At 25.9% G+C, this 20,289-nt stretch overlaps 1 protein-coding gene across 1 annotated transcript; it reads right to left on the reverse strand.

The window, feature by feature from the left end:
- Window positions 1-305: 305 nt before the first annotated feature.
- On the reverse strand, window positions 306-16,345 carry LOC145831631 (uncharacterized). The gene is made up of 10 exons (XM_082938940.1): window positions 16,219-16,345; window positions 11,500-11,685; window positions 9,777-9,927; window positions 9,330-9,416; window positions 8,667-8,785; window positions 7,010-7,118; window positions 5,636-5,769; window positions 3,842-3,918; window positions 2,340-2,531; window positions 306-582 (listed from the first exon to the last, which is right to left on the reverse strand). The coding sequence occupies exons 1-10, from the start codon at window positions 16,280-16,282 to the stop codon at window positions 532-534; spliced, it is 1,170 nt and encodes a 389-aa protein (XP_082795066.1). The 5' UTR covers window positions 16,283-16,345; the 3' UTR covers window positions 306-531.
- Between the last annotated feature and the right edge of the window lie 3,944 nt (window positions 16,346-20,289).

A 20,289-nucleotide genomic window follows, 5' to 3' on the forward strand; every position in this document is an offset into this window, starting at 1 on the left:
TTTTGTAAGAAACTAGATGTATTCCGTTCACGCGCTTTCATTTATTGAATTAAAATTTTGGCAAGATTTTGTGGTGTACGTAAACATTTGTGTTCGAAATGCGGCACATAAAGATAATTTATTCCTGGTAAAAGATCTGCAAACTACAAATTGAAAAAAGGATTATTACCTGTCGCATCAGTAAACTTAGGGTTCTACAGGTGGTGGAAACTAAAGCCAGGGAGTTGAAATGTAACTACCAATGTAAGGTCATTAATCAATACCAGGCCAAATTAATTAAATATTTTAAACAAAACAAATAGACATAAAACTCATTATTTTAATATAAGGGCGATGAAACAGAACACGCGAGTAATTTCAAACAAAATGCTTACAAGATAGTCAGGGAAAATTAATCTACATCTAAACTCGTGAAGAGAGGGGTAAGGAGAAATTCAACTACTGAAACAAAATTCTAATGTTACGTCATCGTGTGTGACGTCTTCCTGATCGCTTTCAGGGCATCTTGTGCGACGTGTTATGACGTCACAGTTAGGCGAGGGAAGGGAACTCGCGCTCGTTTCCAACATCGGGGATTTTCACCTGAAAAAAAATAAATTGATGTTGTAGGGAACTATAAAAAGAATAAAATTTATATCATTGTAAATTTAAATCATTGTTGTTAAGGTGATAAAAAATAAAAAGATTAAAAAAATAAAAAGTTATTTTAAATTAGAATACAAAAATATACAGAGGCATAAATTTGGAGTATAATTAATTAATGTATAATAAATACTTTCATTTCATAGTTCATCCGTAAATTTAGTAAAACGTTGAACCCTTATAACGCAAAACAGTCTGGATTATAAATATATATATATATATATTGGTGTTATTAAAAAGTTTAGAAACTTAAATTGAAAACGCTTTTTACCAAATCAAAATAGTAGCAGATAAAATTTTAAATATTAATGGAAACTATTTACATTTACAAGCTCTTAGATATTATTACTCGTATATAAAAAATCTAAATTTTCTGGATCAAATTAAATTAGTGAGAAATAAATAATGATTTATAAATAAATTCAAACACAATTTTATATATTTTTTAGTAAAAAGATAACACTTAAATCTATTTTATGTAAATGAAACTTTAGCTGGTATACAAAATGTTTTTTTTTTTTTTTTACTTTATTTTAGGTATTTTTTTCAAAGTTAAATGTCTCCAATATTTTTCGACTAGCGGTCAGTCTTGTGAGATAATGCAAATATGTTTTCAAAGCAAAATTTAAATACGTGATATGTTGAAAATTAATGATTAACTGATATTTTGCAGCAAACAAAAGCTGCACACACCCAGACAAGCTAGTTCTAATATATTTAATAAATATATATAAAATTAAGTTTAGTGGTTGCATGTTATCTACGTATTTTAACCAAAAATTTGGCCCTTGGCATTATACAATATAAAAACTAAACTAATTATCTGCAAGATTCTTATCAAGTATTTTGTTGTTTAAGTAAATTAAACTATTTATTTTTCAAATGCATATATAAAAATATTGTTTTATTTATTGTTCGTTATCACAATTAAAACTGATTTCTAACACAATACTTCTAATATATTATTTATTAAGTTAAATAAGCTCATATTTCAATTATACATTTTTACTTTAAATCTAATATTTTTCATAGCTTTAGTAATTCTTAATGACAGCTTAAATAAATTATTTTCCTAATAACTTAATAATTCTTAATATAATGTTAATAACTAAAAACATAATGACTATGATATGATTAAATATTGATAAAACACAAAACTTTTTAATAATTTAAAAGTTAAATGAGTTTATAACTACATGTACTTAAGCAATTGCTCAAATTGATTTATTTTTATTGATTTAGTTGTGAAGTATTCAATCATACATAATTGATTGCTTTAAAGCTTTACTAATTTCATTTAACTTTTACGACCCTAATCGATAACTAAAATGATATGCTACAAGTCAAATAGAAATTATATAGTTTATTGAAAGAAAATTTACAAATAAATATTCTACTTATAGAAATAAATCCTTATAACGCTGCAATTTCAACACTAAATATATACAAAATACTTACAAAAATATTTCTTATATTTAACTTTCATGTTTGCCACCTTGAAACTAACTTTATTTCAGAGTGAGAATCAATCAACTATACAACCATACAGAGCTAATTAAAATATTTTTGAAATAAAACAAACTCTTTGAAGCATATCGTATTATGATTAAAGAGAACTATTTAGTGAAAATTTATAATCTTGATTTTAACTTATCAAGTAAAAAGTAATCTTAATATACACTTATTCTACAACAAACCTTCTTCTGGTAAGCGCCCTTGTTGCCCTCATTTCTCCTTCCCTGGTTGAACCTTCCCCCCCTCCTGTCGCCCCTGCCGCCCCTGCTGTCCTCGTACCTTCCCCTGCCGCCGCGCTTCGCCTGCGTGTTGAACTGGAACCTGAAGTCCTTCGACACGTCCTTCTTCCTTCCCTGCTTCTCCTCCGCGTGAGCCTGTTCGGTGCGAATTAGTTGGTTTTAAAAATAATATATAATTAGTTGGATTTAATTAGAGTTATAAGTTTTAAAGTGTCTGGGTATGCACTAAAAATTCATGTTGAAAAACGTCAATTTTACACTTCTGTTGTAAATTCAAATATCAGATTAAATGTAAATGAGTTAAATGAACATAAAAAAGTTGAATATAAATAAGTTGGATTTAAATAATCTAGATTCAAATAAAACTGGTTTCGTAACTGACTTTAGGTTTAAGTGAACAAACATCAAGCATTAAAAATTACAGCCCAGGTACAAAATTAAAGGCATAAAATTGGATAGTTTCAGGTGATGGCTGTAAGAGGTTAGATAACTTTGATATTTTGATGATAGGTTAAATGGTTGAAGATCTGTTTTTTACATGGCTAATTGAGAAACCATGAACATAAATGAAACTTAAAAACTTGCTGTTAGATTTTGTTTCATAATTGAATGTCAACACCATGTTTGAAAGTTTAGACAGTAAAAATAAGATTTGGTGTTGTAACATATTGTACTATAGGCTAAATTTAGAAAATAAGTATTTAATGAAATGGTAAGTTTTCAAGTTTCTAATACTTGCAGCTGTAATATTAAGTTGTAAAGTTTAATAACCTACACCTGTATTTGAATAAAAAAATATTCAAGTGGTACTGAATCACTGTTTACATAGCAAGTTTAACACATGATGTTTTACAAGAAATAATTTTCAAAGAACTATCCGCTTAATTTATCCGAGTATTAGCAAACAGTACCAGAGAAAGCACTTTAGAACAATGAATCGAAAACACTTGAAAATTTTAAAAGGCTTCTTTCCAAGTAGAGAATTTAAACCGTTTTGTTAGATGAGATTTTTCAAAGTGCATGTTGTTTTAAAATGCTGCATGCATTGAAATTGCAGCAATCAACACAGAGCACCCACGGCAATAACTAATCAATAAACACAAACTGTTTATGTTTTCAAAAACCGCAGTTAAACAATGTTGTCGATGAAAAGCAAGCTTATTTTTCAACTTAATCTTACAGCAAATCAAATTTTAAAACAGTAGAAAGCATTTATTCCTATATTTCTTAATTTTACGGTATGTAAGCCCTTGGGAGAATGATCATTAATGAAACGGAGGTTGTTTAAGCCTACATGTTGTTTTTGTTAAACTATACATTATTCTTACATAAGGTATAACATAACTGGTAACTACTAACTTTAATTTTTTCTTTTTTTTTCGGACTCTCATATATTTTAATATCTCATACTTTTAAATTGTAATTATTACTTTACTTTCACTAACTTCAACTTCCTCTTCTTCTTCATTCTTTTCTTCAGCAAATTTTTCCAACTTCTTGTAATTGGCATATTTGTCATCCTCTGCGTAATAAACCAATAGTAACAAAATAAAAATATAATATACACATATACAATAATAAACTTATTTGGTAAATAAATACACTGGAAACCATGCTATATTTTATAAATTATCTCTTTCAATTAAATTACATTAAAATATGTATAAGGTATACACTTAGTCTTAATAAGATATTACTTTGTTTTCAATACAGTTTTGTATGTTTTAACAGGAAAGGCTACTGCTAACAATAGCTATTTTATTACTTTTACAATAAAAGCTCTTATATTTTTATAACTGCTTTTAAATTGAATAATTTTGTTTTTATAACACAAAGGTACTTATGAAAACAAGTTTAAAACTTTTACTGTTATTACTAGTTTTAATACCTGTAATTCATTTTTATTACAACTTTTCTAATAACATTCACTGTATTAACTATCTCTTAATACTAGTAAACTTTTATACAACCTCATTTTAAAAAGTTTACTGTATAAACTATTTCTATAAATATTGTTGTAAAACTTTAGTTAAAACAATCATAAAATTAAAAATATAAATTACTACAGCTGAAAGCAGTAAATATTTATTGTTTAAAATGATAAAAGTTTCTTTAACAATTTATAAGTAGTAAAACGACCTTACAGTGAGGAAAGTCAAGTGTTGCTGTATTTTTACGACTAGCTTGCAATGTTTACAATAAGAACAACATTTTACATACAATTTGACATTAGTCATAACAATGTTGACATTATACTTTTACAGTTAAATAGAATACTTGAAGTTTTATATTTGCCAATAGTGATATTTATAATATCATGAATAATACGAACTATTGTTTAACAAAAAAATTATATATGGACTTCCATTCAATCTGTTAGCACTAAAAAATCTTCATACCAACTTAGATTTTATTTAAACACAAATCTAGTTTTAGTTTGAAAGTCAACACAAATTGCTTACGGAATTTAAGCAAATTATTAAATGATTAAATAAATACATTTACAAACAACTTTTTATATCAACAGTTTAACTTATGCTTAAATAGTTAAATGCTTAAATGACAAAAACCTATTGAAATACTAGTTAATCAAGTTATAATACTAACAGAACAACTTCATGATTTTTCACAACAGTAGATTAGTAGATACCACAACAAATTAATATAAATTAACCGCACCTACTTACAAAACAAACGTATGTCATGAGTTTCAACTGTTAAATATAAAAACAAAATTGTTATGTTAATTGAGCAGTTATTTTTGTTTTATTTTTTTTAATGAAAATACATGAAAAAAAAATTCAAGTAACCTCTATTTTTTAATATTTTTATAACTTTAAATGTCATATGTTTTGGTAATTTAAAATAACTTACAATGCAGCTCTTTTAGCTTATTACTTTTCAAAGCATATAAATAATTTATAAGTTGATAATTTATCTTATAATTTTAGCCACTCTAATTTCCAAATTTTAGTCTCGAACTCATAACTACCAACCACATCAGTCTAAATTTTAAAAAAACTTTTATTTGTTCATGTTGAAAACAAGATATGTTTATCACTTTAATATAATTGAAAACAAAACAATTACCAGTAACAGTCCTAATAATTCTCCCTTACACCAAACTTTTTATCATAATGTCTATGTTATACAATAAATAAAATAAATAAATACCAGTAACAGTTTTTTTAATTATCTGAGCTTTTTTTTTTAATTAAATATGTAAAACAAACAATAACCAGCAACGGTCCTGATGTTGAACTGAGCCTTCTCCCTCACCCCGAACTTCTTGTTGTACTCGTCGAGTGTGTACGTCACCGGTTCCGGTTCCTCTTCGTTCTCCTTGTTCTCCTCTTCAACTGCCGGCTTCTCACTGTTGATGGATTGGTTATAATTTATTATGAGTATTGCAGTAAAACAAAACATGCTTTATAGATACACGAATATACAAGGTTGTCTGACATGTTGATTTAAAATTAGTATTCATTATTTTATTATATATTATTATTCATTATATCATTATATCTATATATATCATTATATTATATAAGATGTAACACTGCTTGTGTCGATACTCTAAAAATAGAATCTTTTAAAATTTATGATGGCCTTCGGCTGTTCACTTATACAGTGCAGATATTTTAAATACAATTTTGATACTACCATAGCAGATATTCACACAAAGCATCCATCTTATCTTGGGTAAATTAAATATATGAATATGTTGTATTTACAAAACATACCCTTAGAGTTAATTTACATTAATCTTTATACTAATTAATGTAAACATGTTTAAAAATTATGAATAAAAAAGAATTAAAAAAATTTCAAGTGTTTTAAATATTCTATCGTTAATACTTTTTACTGTCCATTGCTTTAATTTCTTATAAAAACAAATTACATGACCTTGATTAATTTTTTTTAAATATGAGTAATTGATTTTTTAACTGTAAATAAACAACACATTGGTTTTTTTTTAATAATCAATATCCATCACTTAAAATTTTATGGTCTTTATCGATACAAACAGTCAATAAAAATATGAAATTAATTATTAACTGCACTGAATTTTGTTTTCATAGCTAACCAATACTGTTGGCTAAAGACTTCTTAAAAGGATTACTTCAGTTTTAATTTTGTATCAACTCTTATAAACTTACTTACAATAAATATAGTTTATTTTTGAAAACCCTTACCACCACCTACTACTACTAGTAAATCCTATTCAGCAACATACTCAAACAAGACTTAACTAACTTATTATTGCTAGTTTGCGTAAAATACATACTATAAATTACAATATCATTATTCTACAATCGTAGCCCTTAATTTCTCAAGCAGTTTTTTTAATGTAGTTCAGACATTTATACTAAAATTTATATATCTATGTGCTCGAAACAACTGATGTGCTCGAAATTCTTCAACCTTTCTTCTAGTAATTAGAATAAAATAAAATAATTAAAACAAAATTTATTGTTTTTACTATATTAATATTTCTCAACTCAACAACCCCTTCGACATTTTCAGCCTGAACTTTTTCAGCCTGGTCCTTCTTCACATAATAAATTTATTATATCTTAGTTATTACTTACTAATTATATACAAATACAAACCCTTCAACAGCTTGCACCTCATCAGCCTGGTCCTTCTTCACGTCGCTTTCAATTTGTTCGACCTGTTGCTCGATGTCGGCGGGCACGGCTTCACCCCAGTTGTGTGCGCCTGTGAATACAAAATGTATAATAAATAATAATGTGTGTGCGCCTGTAAATACAAAAATTTATAAGAAATCATAATGTGTGTGCGCCTGTAAATACAAAAATGTTATAAGAAATAATAATGTGTGTGCGCCTGTGAATACAAAAATGTTTTAAGAAATAATACTTTGTGTGCTCCTAAAATTAAATAAATGTTTAATAAATAATAATGTGTGTGCTCCTAAAGTTAAATAATTGTTATACTAATGCAGGGGTTGGCAAATGTGGCCCTCAAAGCCAAAATCTGGACCCGCAAGGTACTTTAAAAAAAGGTTTGCGATAATTATCAACTCTTGACTAGTGTTATTTTACTGCTTATTTTGTAATATTTTGGTTTGAAATAGTATTTTTCTACCATTTACTATGATTATTTTTGAATAATTGCGGCCTTCAGAAACGTTTTTTAAATAGTTTGGCCCGCGAGCAATTTTTTCTGGGAAAATTGGCCGGCGAGTTACAAATGGCTGCCAACCCCTGTACTAATGTATATAGTTATTGCTCCTAAAAATAGATTAATATGTTCTATATACACAAGATCCACACGCAACCAAAATAAGCAATAACAATGATATTTTTACTTTTCTATTTTAATACACACATCATGATACAATATCCTTTTTACTTTTTTTTCTTACGTTTTCAGGGTTTATTTCTCTACGGTGCGTTATTTAGTAATGACTGAGTCAAATAAAAACAAATTCTCTCAAATCTCGTAAAATAAATGATTTGTAACAAATCTCTGTTGCAGCTAAAAAATTTACTTTGCGGCATACTTTCCTGCAAAATCACTTTCCCTATTGAGCTCATAATTTATTTATGGAATAGAAGCATTATGTTCTGGAAAGATTGTAAAAACGATGCGTCAATCACAGATGTTCACTTAGTTAATTTATCTCAGATCTTTGAGCTCATTATATCTAACTTTTTTTTGTCTTAATTAAGAGAATATTCATGAGACTCACTTCGTTTATTTACAGGACTAAAATTTATTTGTCTATTAAGTTTATATATTTTTTAGCTGTCCTAACTTAGTTTTTAAAATACTTGAATATTCTTATTTCTTAAGGTGAAATTTAAAATGTTACCTGTTGTCAATAAGTCAAAATAAACATAAGTCAACTTACAGCAGGGATATTCAAAATACTTATAGACGATACTAAAACGAATGCAGATAGTTCTGTACATAAATTTTCTTTATACGCATGTGATTTTTAAGATATCACAAGACTAAAACTATTTTATAAACTAGTTTGTCGACAGTTATATTAAATAAACAACGCTATCAACACAATAAAACTCAAAACATTTATCACAAGCCCCATTCCTCTCAGCTGAATCAATTATTAACGCTTCAATTTATTAATAAAAAAACGTTGTCATTATCTTACCAGCGCCTTCTTTTTTATCGTGTCCCTCCTACTGATCGTTTAACATATACAAAACAATTATCAAAACTAGCTACCGATCTATCATCTAATTATTATATTTTAGTAATGATATTTATTCATCTTACCAGCGCCTTCTTTCTTATCGTGTCCCCTCCTCGACGTCTGATCGTTCCCGCTTCTCCTGTCGAATTCCCTCTTTCCTCTGTATCCTCCCCTTCCGCCTCCGCGACCTCCGCGTGGTCTTCTGTTTAAAATTATAATTGTTTTATGCCATTTTATACAACAACTTACACCTCCGCATTGTTGATAGATGAATGTATAAGTATTTTATATTTGCTTATACTACAAACATATTTTTAATTATTAGATACTTGGCAGACATTCGAATATTGCAACTAAGTTCAATTTGGAACACTAATTCCCAAAGTTTTATGCTAGTTAGATAATTGTACGGGTGTTACTAATGCATGTGCACATGTGTCACTATATCACATACTAACTATGCACAGACTACCATACAAACCATTATGCCTATACAGCAACATGTAAATATATACACTTTCACTTGTTAAACACAACTTATTACGTAAAACTTCATTATAAAACTTCTCATACAAACCTATCAACTCTCCCTTAACAAGTACAAACATATCAATTTTGTAATTGCACATAACTTGTCAATATTTATTTTCTCACCTACCAACACTTCCTCAAGAGTATCAACAAGTACAACCACAAATATATAAATTTTAATTTTGCACATAATTTGTCAATATTTATTTTCTCACCTATCAACCCTTCCTTCACCATCACCGCCTTCTTCTTTGTTGAACCTCCTCGGGGGACGATCACCGAACTTGCGCTCTCCGTCAAATCTGTATGTGTGAGGTAATTGATGATTAAGAGTGCTTATGTTAGTACTTGTTTGAACACTGATAAATAATTGCACTGGTACTTAGAGGTTTGTCATGGTTTAAATGGATAAATTTATGGCATTTAATGATAGTCTATTTAATTCAGTACTAATGTAACTTTTATTAACCAATACTTATAAAAAAAATCCTCAAAAACTGCTTATAAATGCAATTAAAAACTATTCTTGAAATGAAAACATTAAAACAAATAAAAAATATCAAACAATCTTAAAATTTTAAACTCACGAAACACCAACTTCCCATGAGGCTTACATAAAACTACAAAACTAAAAGTTTACACTTTTACAAAATAACACGAACCTTCTAGGAGGCCTTTCTCCATCAAACTTCCTCGGGGGTCTTTCTCCGTCAAATTTCCTCATTCTCCTGTCTCCACCCTGTTCGTTCCTGTTGTCACGGCGATTTCTGTTGTCCTGGCGACGGGGTGCTGGCTTGTCTCCCGATGATGGTTCTGTTTGTGGAAAGATACTTTTATTATAGATACAAATGTGCTAAAATAAAGAACTATATTACAGAACATATACAAGGTTGTGTAGTGTGTAGTATATATTCAGTCATTGCATACAGTTTACAGTTAAATAACAAGTATTAGTCAAGAAACAAGTCAAATAACGAATTTCATCAATTAATCATATCTTAACAGTTACTTAAAGAATTATTAAGCGGTGAAGTGTGTCTATTAATCTTGAAAAGACAAGCGGAGCAAGATGTTATACTTTTGTTTTTTATTTCTAAATAAAGTTTAATTAAAATCAGTTAGTTGTATAACTAAGAAACCATTCTTAAGAGATTTCTATATTAGTAAATAACCTGCTGTTTTAGTAACTGAAAAAATAAAACTTTATAACTTTACACGTGATTTTCTACTTTACTTTAAAAAGCACATGACTGTATTCAAGAAAATATTGAGTTTGTAAAAACACTGTTTTTAAATTTGTAAAAGTAATTATGAATTTTCAAAATGTACTTATATGCTCTAACTATGATCAATTCATTTAGCTTACTACGATTATAATACTTTGCTGAATTTAAATTTAACTTTTAAATAATCAAATGATACTAAAGGAAACATTACAGTATAACCACACAATAAGTAAACAGGATGCTAAACACAACACATTTCAACTTGTTTTAAAATGTATGTGGGAGTTTTGTTTTTGTTTACAGTCAGTTTATTGTTTTCTTTATAAAAAAATAAACAATTTATACTTTTGTTTTAATGTATGAATCCATGAATTTTATCAGAAGTTTTAAAAATTTTCAAGAAGCATTTATTAATAACGTTGTAATTATTTTAGTATTGTGCTAAGTAATGTTATTCTTTAAGAGTTATTTGATCAATATAAACCTACACAAGTATATCAAAAATTAATGGTCCTTATACTTAAGCTTTAAAATTTGGTGCATACAAAAAGTTTTCAATAGTGTCAATTTCAAAACCATACACTAAGAAGTACTATCTAAGATCAATATATCAGGTACTTAATAGCCAAAACATAATATTAATAGAAACATAAAACTATCAAACAAATTTTTAAAATATAAAGCTATGAAACTTAAATTATAAAACCTAAAATTTAATTATTTTTATTTAAAGGTATTTATAATTATTATTTCATTACAGGGACAAATTTAAAACTTTAATTTGAAATTAATTTACGCAAGCATATTCAATTGAAACATTACATTACTTTAATATAAGGAACTAAACTTTACATCAATTAAGTTAACCAAAAAGCATATGATAAAATACAATATAATTTAGTGGGAAATATGTTTATCATAACTAAATTCAAAGCTTAAGTGTTTACAGCATACTTTTTTTATTTATGGTAAAATCAACCAATCAAATACAAAATAGATATATATAAACAAAACAATTTATAAGTATCTACCTTGAAACTTGGCACCTTTTATCTTCTGTAACAGGACTATATAACCAAACACATAATAGAATAAATAAAAATATACAACAACAGAATTTTACCTTGAACATAAAAACAAATTGATAAAAACAACCCACCTTGAACCTTCTGTACCTCCTTCTTCTGCGGGGGGTTCTTCTTCTGGTTCATCTTCTTCCTCGCCTCCAGCTGCTTCTGCTTCTTCTTCTCCTCCCTCTCCCTCGCCTGCTGCTCCTCCAGCTTCTGGATCTGCTCGAACGGGTCTATGGTCTCCTCGGCCGACTCGTTTCCGTCTGACTCATTGTCTGTTTGTGATTGTTAAGTTAAATTAGTGAAATGAGATTTAAATAGTTTTGTACAATAAAGCCATAATTTTTATTTTCTTTCATGAAAAAATATAACTCATACAAGTTTATAACAGGAAAACTTAAACCTATTTGTTTTCATCTGAATTGTTGCCGGATTGAAATAAAATAATCATTTATTACACCAATAAGTGAGTGTTGTATTTGTTTATTGGCATCAAAAGGTTTAGTTTCAATTTAGTTTACCATACTTAAGAAAAATATTCTGACAGAAATTATTTTTATATTGCAAGGAACATTTCCTGAAAGTTTGAGGTAGTTATCACAAAAAACGTAGAAGATACATTTTTAGTGAAATAGTCTTTTTCTGCAGTTATAGTTTTTGCCTCCCATAAGGAACCTATTGTTGCCTTGGACTTCCTATATCTTAAAAATTAAAATATGTAGAAAGCATCTTGCAGCTCAGTCAAAGCTTTATAAAATAAGATCAAATTGTGAAAATAGTGATTCATCCCCCTATGCTCTTAAAACTTGAAAACAAAACAAATTGATAAAATTCAATGACATTATAGATTAGTTTGTCATATTTTTTGTGGTAAAAATATACATATATATATACTTATATAACCTTGTTGTATACACTAAGGTCATAGGGGGAATTTTTCTTTAAAATATATAATTAAGCTATTAATTTCTTTTACTATATATATTTTTTGAATTTTAAATTATTCTTTAAATACAAACCATCAAAGTTGGAAAGTTTCATAGGTTTTTTTATTGTAGGTGCAAAAAAAAGGCAGAAAATACTATTTACTAAAAATATAACTCATCTTTGTTTTATAGTAGTTATTTCATTTTTGCTACTTTTTGGGAAAAGTTCTAGCAGCAGTGATCAAAAATTAGCCTGAGTTTGTTAAGCTAGAATTTACAAGTATGTTGTGGTAAAAGTCAAAGTACTCAGCCTTATGTTTTAGAATTTAAAAAGTTTTGTATCAAAAATATACACATAAATTTTTTAAAAAAAAATAGCCATGTGTGACAAAGCTGATTTTTCTATTGTCTTATGTTGATAACATATTAAAAACTAGTAAAGGTATTTTTTCAACTCAAATTTTTTTTACATATGCAAATAAAATATTCATTTAATTTTGAAGTTTATTACTTTAACTATTTAGCTATATTTCTACTTGGCTTAGTTTAGTAAGCATTGCAAAATAGATGCTTTTAATATTTTAAGCATGGACCTTAATTAATAAAAATTGAGATTGGCCTTAAGTATATTTTCATTTTGTTTTCAAATTTCAAAAAAAATTTAGGTCCATAGGTGTGTACAATTAACTTATTAAAAATTAGTTTATCTTAAAATTTAACAAATTTTGGTCTTCCTAACTCTTTCCGACTGTTATAAAACAATTTAAGGGAGCGTGGTACAATAATTTTTTGAACAGAATAAATGTTGGCTCTTAAATAAAAACTTGAATATGGTCTACAACTATTCAATTTACAGTAGAAAAATATTTTAGAGAATACTACAAGAGAATACTGCTTAAGAGTCAAGCAACAATAATTTTTCTTCATGTTGTACCCCTTGTGATCTTAAATAGCTTTTAACAGTTAAAAAAAATTCAACTAATTTCACAGCAATAAATCATTTACGATTATTTAACTATAAATATACATTTTTATCACTTGTACATATTAATAAAAATAAATTTATGTATTTTTACAAAAAATTTAATTTAACTATACATATTTCAAAATAATTTAAGTTAGAAACTTTTTAATAATATGTTATAGATTTAATTAAAGGTTTTAACTAAGTTGATAGAAAATGATTAATACTTAAAAAATACTAATTAATATAGCGTTTAATATATCGTGGGTAACAATTTCTGTTTATTTAATTTGCTCATAACATTATTCATATTACCACATATACTTACTTTATTGTATATTATAAAACTTTTTCAGTATTAGTTGTTGTAAAATCAATGAGCATAGCTAAGATAAAATGGAAAGAAATTTAAACATAATTTGTTAAACATACAATGATAACTTTTTCAAAGATTATATGATTAGAATGTTTAAAAAAATGGGCTTGAGTATTTAAAAAAATGCTAGTTATGTTTGTTGACAAATATGATTAAATTATTTTTCATTAATTTAAGTAGTGGTTGTAGCCAAAAATAAGGATATATAAACTAATATTAGCTATAATATTAAAGCTAAAGGTATTTACTAAAACATTGTTAGACAAGAAAATTGTTAACATTTCAAATCTAGTCATTATTGTAAAAACTTTATGGAACAAATGTTTGGATCATAATTATTTTACATTCAATTTACTCCAAAATTAAAAATTTCATTACATATTTATTTTCTTCTTTATTTTTTAAACTATTGATCACAAATTTTCATGTAATGTATCTTGCTTTATAAGACAAAATCATATTGTTACGATTTTTAAAAAGTTAAAAATAAAGTATTACAAACAACATAAAGATTTTCTTGATTTTTTCAATAAAAGTGTATCTTATTCAAAAAGTTAAAAATTCCTATTATAACTCTATTTATTATTTAGTTGAAATAAAACTTTGAAAATTTGATCAAGATTGTTTACAAACTGTTTGAGTTAGATATTTTTTCTATCATTGCAATATAATTTTTTTGCATAGACAAGATTCTTAAAAATTTGAGGACAGTTGCTTTAAATATGTAAAGATAGATATAACTTGCCAAAAATCTGACATAAAAATATGAGGTTCATGCCTTAGTACCAGAAAAATTTTACCAAGTAACTTTAATTCAAAAATTGATTTAATTTGTTTACTCAATACAAATTGAACTATAATTTGTAAATGAGCTATATTAATTTTTATAAACAAAATCTTTACCCCCCCTAAATAATTTGGTTATTACCTAGCATGGTGTTGCACTAATATCAAGCTGAAATTTTATTATATTCAAAGTCTTTTTTAAATATAACTTTGGGCTGAAAATCTGTTTTTTTATAAATAAACAAGTAGAATTAATCTAATTTATCATTAAGTAATAAAACTTATATATTTAATTGCTTTTAATTTACAGTAAATAAGGCAAACTAAACTATTAAATACCTAATATTTATTACAATATTGTTAAGTAAAGGAATTAAATATTTAAGTTTTATTAATTTCTGATAAATATATTTAATTTTATTAATCAATTTATATAGCTTGATTAAAACAAAGTATCTATTTAGACTAAACATATTAGGCTTTTAACATTAGTTTTTAGCTTAAAGTTATAATTAAAAAAGTCATCAAATATAATATAATTTCAATTTGATATTGGTGCGACATCATCTTAGATAATCACCAAAAATTAATTAACACAAATAGTAACAACTACATAAAAACTTGGTGTAATAAGGTGTATTCCTGCACAATTAGCAGTGTTATATTTTAGTCTTACAGTAGGGCTTAAAGCTTGATATCTTTTAAAACTGATTTTTCCATATCAACTACTGACATTTTATCAAATACACATACATATTTATAATGAAAAATCTATTTTTTAATCTAACTAACATTTTGTAGATAAAATTATTTCAAAACTAATATGGGTAGAACATAAAATATTTGTATTTATTCTAGTTTACAGTTTGTTTCATGTAAACTAAAAGTTATTATTCAAAATCATAATTTAATTACTTAGTAATTTTTAAATTAATCACTAAAATATTCCAAAATATTATACTGCAACCTGAAAACTTCTATACTTAAAATTTGTTAACTTCGTTAAAATGAAAAATTTTAGAATATGAAGTCAAAAACTTGTGCTTTTGATCAAATCTTTTCAAAAAGTTTGTTTATATTACTTAACACTAGATTGAGTTAGTGGCAATTAAGTCTTATTTACTGTATTTTAGATACTTTTACATAAATTGCACAAGAAAAGTAAAATACACATTGACCAAATAAAAATTAAACAATTTGTAAGTTTAACTACATTATTTATTTTTCTGATATTTATTGATCAATTTATGTGTGATTCAAAATGAGAGTGAATAGACTGATATGAGTAGCTAAATTTAATTCAAAAATAAATAAATAATTTAATATTAAACATAATAAAAGGCTTTGCAAAATTAGCTGAGTTTAGATCTGATGAGTTATATTATCAAAAATGAATAATTAATTATTTCTAGAAATGAAAAACCTAATAATGTTTAAAAATTATCTATAAATACCAATTAATTGTGACTTAAGTACTTCAATTAAAAAACTAAAATACAATTTAAATATGAGATTTTAAGCAATTAAATAGTATAATTTTCACAGCATACTCTTTACTTATTTAAGCAACAAAAATTGAAAAATTAAATTAATGGATATTAACAAAGTTTAAATTTGTGGTTTAATGAATCATAAGCTTGCAAATCAATTTTAATTACCATTTAGTTAAAAATTAATAATCCTTGTACAGTTTATCACAAATATAACTCATAATACATCTGAAAAATTCCAAATCAACATATTAAAATAAACTAACCAGAGATAGCCAGCTGGTATCTATTCTTTATGTCTACTGTGTAAGATTCTTCTATAGAAGGCATGATTGTCTATTAAATTTACTAAATACTACTAACAAGCATGAAAGCTACAATAACTTACAAGAGAATGCGCCAAACCTTTGACCTAGAATATTCTAGCTGTTTTAAAATGCGCTCCTACCATTTTGGAAGCACTTCCTGTAGTATGAGGGAACATTGAAAAATATTTTTTTGACTTAAAAATTAAAGTTTAGTATTCTACAAAAAATATTGATTTTAAATTTTAAATATTAAACTTTCAATGTTTTTTTTTCAGATTTCTATTTATAATATCTTTTTTTACACTACGAAAAATAGTGCGTATCCTAATCAATAATTAGCAATGATACTATTCCGATTAAAATTTTATTTTAATTTTGTTTTTAATTTAAAAGAAAATAAACAAAAATTAATTAAAACACAAAATAAACTACTATTGCTTTTTTGTCTGATTTTGGTTTCACACATCAAAAATTGAGCCCTTTAAATAAAAAACGACAAAATAGCAATGGAATAAAAGCGTGAATGTATTATATAACAAAACCTTTTTAATCATAAGTAGTTATTAATTTTAAAATAAAACTCTGGTCGATGTAAAAGTTTTAACTTGGTATATAAAATGATAAACACTTTAAAATATATTGTTATTCATTATTAGTACGACTACAAACATATAAACGCAATTTTTAGTAAACTAACGTCTTTTTAAAACTTTAAGATAAAACAAACAACTTTCAAAAATAAGGAGTAATTTTTAGGAAAAGGTATGTTATTGTAAGAAAAAAATTAACAAGCATAAGTAAACATCAGTACTTCAGTAGTACGGTTGTCAAAACTACAAAATTTAAGAATTATAAATTAATGTTTTTTATTAAGTTTCAAAAATTATACTAAAGCAAATATTTGTGGCGATTTGAACATATAATCGTGGAAGATATGTTCAAAAATAGCTGGTTTGGATTTAAAGTTTCAATTACTTAAGTTTTTTTAATGTTTTTTTATCAGCAGACTGTATTTGCGGTTAACGTATTTCAAACTAGTTTGTATTGAATGAAACTTAGCTTAAAATTAAATAACTAAAATTTATAAAATAAATAATATTGTCTAACGTTTTTAAATCTTTGAACAACAATCAGTTAACAATATGTAAAACATATATATGTATATAAAACTTAACATTTATTATAAACTTTCTGCAAAATTAACTACTGCACATATCAAAACATTTGATTTATAAAATTAAACTTTTTTAGCTACACAAAAATAAAAAGTACTTTTTGATTAAATTAAATAACAGAATAAAAAAACATTATATCGACATTACATTATAAATTTATACTTGACGGCTTTCTTTAACTTTTAGGTAGGTAGCAGATATATTTTTTTAACTATAATATTAGATAAAAATTGTTTTGCATGAATATTAAAGCTTACTTTAAGTTTTTTACTCATAAAAACAAAAGTACATCTACTTCAAACTTTGCTTTTAAAAGTATTTGACTTATTTTAGTTTTTCTTGTCGCATAACAAAGGCATTTTTGACTACGTTTAGTTAAAAATTAAGCGGCCTTATGGCGTAAGAGTCCTCCTAACGACAACTTTGAAAAGTTTCAGAGTTTCTAAAAAAATTTAGTCAAAAAACCTAGTGTACGAAAAAACATTCATTTATCGAGTCGTACACTACTTGGGTTCAGTTAAATGTTTTGTCCAGGACTAGATGCAGGATAGAAACCCCATGAGCGACACATATACAAAACTAATATGTACTGATTATAATTTTTTTTGCTTTGAAAAACAGATTTTTTTAGTTTTTAAGCTATTTTAAATAGAGAACCTATAATTTTCATAATTTACCAGTCAGTAAATATGCTAGCAATAAGTTTTGTTATTTTTATACATGTTGCACGTTTACGAAAAAAATACCGAATCTTTTGAACAATTTATTTTATAGATGTTATTTTTACAAACGTAATTTTTGTAATATAACTTAAACGTTTTTCACAATATTGAGTAAATTTCCTCTTAAAAACTAAATTATAGTTCATTTTTAAATAGCAGCTGAAAACAAAAACAAACTTTATCATTAAACTGAATCAAACATTTTACATGAATGTTCTTTAGATTTTTATACTTTGAATGCAGTTAAAAAAAAAACTGCTGTTTTTTGTAGTTTAATTCAAAAAGACAAAAAAAGAAGATAGTTAGTTTAAAGATTATATTCACAGTACTATAGCTGCCATAGTTTTCGGTTTTTTTGCGAAGAATTTGTTTCTTTTGTTGTAACATTTTATAGTTTTGGACTTGTTTGGTTATTTTTGAGTACTAACGAAGGTATAGCTAAATTTTTATACTAAAATATTAATTAAAAAAATTGTCTATCAGGACTATTACTGCCATAACTTTTAAATTTTTGCTTTCCTTTTGTCTGTTTTATTGTAATCTATTATTAAGTTTGACTTATTTGGTTATTTTTGACAACTTAGTCAGTACCAATAAAGTTTTATATTATAACAAAATTAGTCATACACAAAGAGCTTGAACTTAAACAAAGATATTTGACTGTGCACATATACACAGTAGCTTTGTTATTAGGAAATATAAATATGAAATGTTATCCATTATTTTACAGTTTCTTTAAGCTTTATGTAACAAAATTTGAGGTATAGATGTGTTGATTAAGTCAACAAACTACAGCTGCAAAAAAGTTGTTAACAAACAACCTAAAAAAAAAACAGAATTTAAAATTTAAATTTGTGAAAACTTACAAAAACGCTTTTTTTTTGCCTTTGAGTAAAATGGTGCCATAAAGTTTTATTCTAGTTTCTAATACAATGTATAATAGATTTGTTAATTAACTTATATCGGTTTATTTAAAAACTAATAAACTTATTTACAAACAATAATAGAAACCACAGAACTTTTTGTTTTGCAAAAGTATACTTTCAAAGGTCAATTTTAGTAATTAACAAAACTTGTTTGATTTGTTATCACGCTTTTTGTTAAGAGTTTTGTATGCAATTTAAAACTAAAAAAGTCTAATTTCCCTTCCAAATCCTAGCATATAACAACTAAAAACTTGAAAACTAAGCCTCTAAAATCAACCGTATAGAAGTAGTTAATTTTTTCTTTTATTTAAACATTAGTATATAAAGTATCTATAATTTGACTTTTAATCAATCTACTTAATAGTATTAACAACTTTGTTAGTTATACAGCTCTTATTTATACTATTCCTAAGCTTTTCATTATTAATCGGTGTACCACTCGATAACCGAAAGGTTCCTTTGTACACCAGGTCCTTAGACCAAACTTTTTGAGCATTTGTTTTTGTTCAATAAACAATATATAACAATATATTTATAATATTATTGTACCATTAATACAAAAACAAACAATATATAATATCAGGCGACGAAAATCCGTTACCGAAAAGTTATAGCAAAAATACATTTACGTTAAATTTACTATCTAACCCAGGAATAGGCAAAGTAATATCCGAACTTTGCCTGCAAATATTTTGTCTGTGGCCTACAACATACATTTTGTTTGAAAAAGACATTTTTACAAACACCCAAACTAGTTTTAATAATAAGTTTTAAATCTAATTCTAAGTAAAGACTTATGCTTAGTTACCAAATACTTCATTGAAGTTTAGATTTTAACAGTATCTTAATTTTCTTACGGTTTTAAAAAATTACTATGGTCTTTATAGAAAAAAACGAAAAACGTTTTCTAAAATACATGCATAATCACTTTTTTTATTAAGAGTTATCTTTTACTGATAAAATACTCTCTTGTAGTTGAAACCTGTTATAAATTTTAAGCACACACTCAGTACCAAAAACAGCTAAAGCATAAAAGTAAGTTCGCATGTTTGCACTACTAGTTTATACTATTTGTAAGTTTTTTGAGTACGGTTTAACTAAAGTAAGAGTTGATACTTATAAGTAGCAACCGATTGTTTTAGACAAATTATTTCTTGATTAGTAACATATTTATAAAACTTAACAGTAACAGTATACTAAACAAAT

Source organism: Thalia democratica, chromosome 3 (genome assembly GCF_965202585.1).
Source record: "Thalia democratica chromosome 3, ktThaDemo2.hap1.1, whole genome shotgun sequence".
Lineage (NCBI taxonomy): Eukaryota > Metazoa > Chordata > Thaliacea > Salpida > Salpidae > Thalia > Thalia democratica.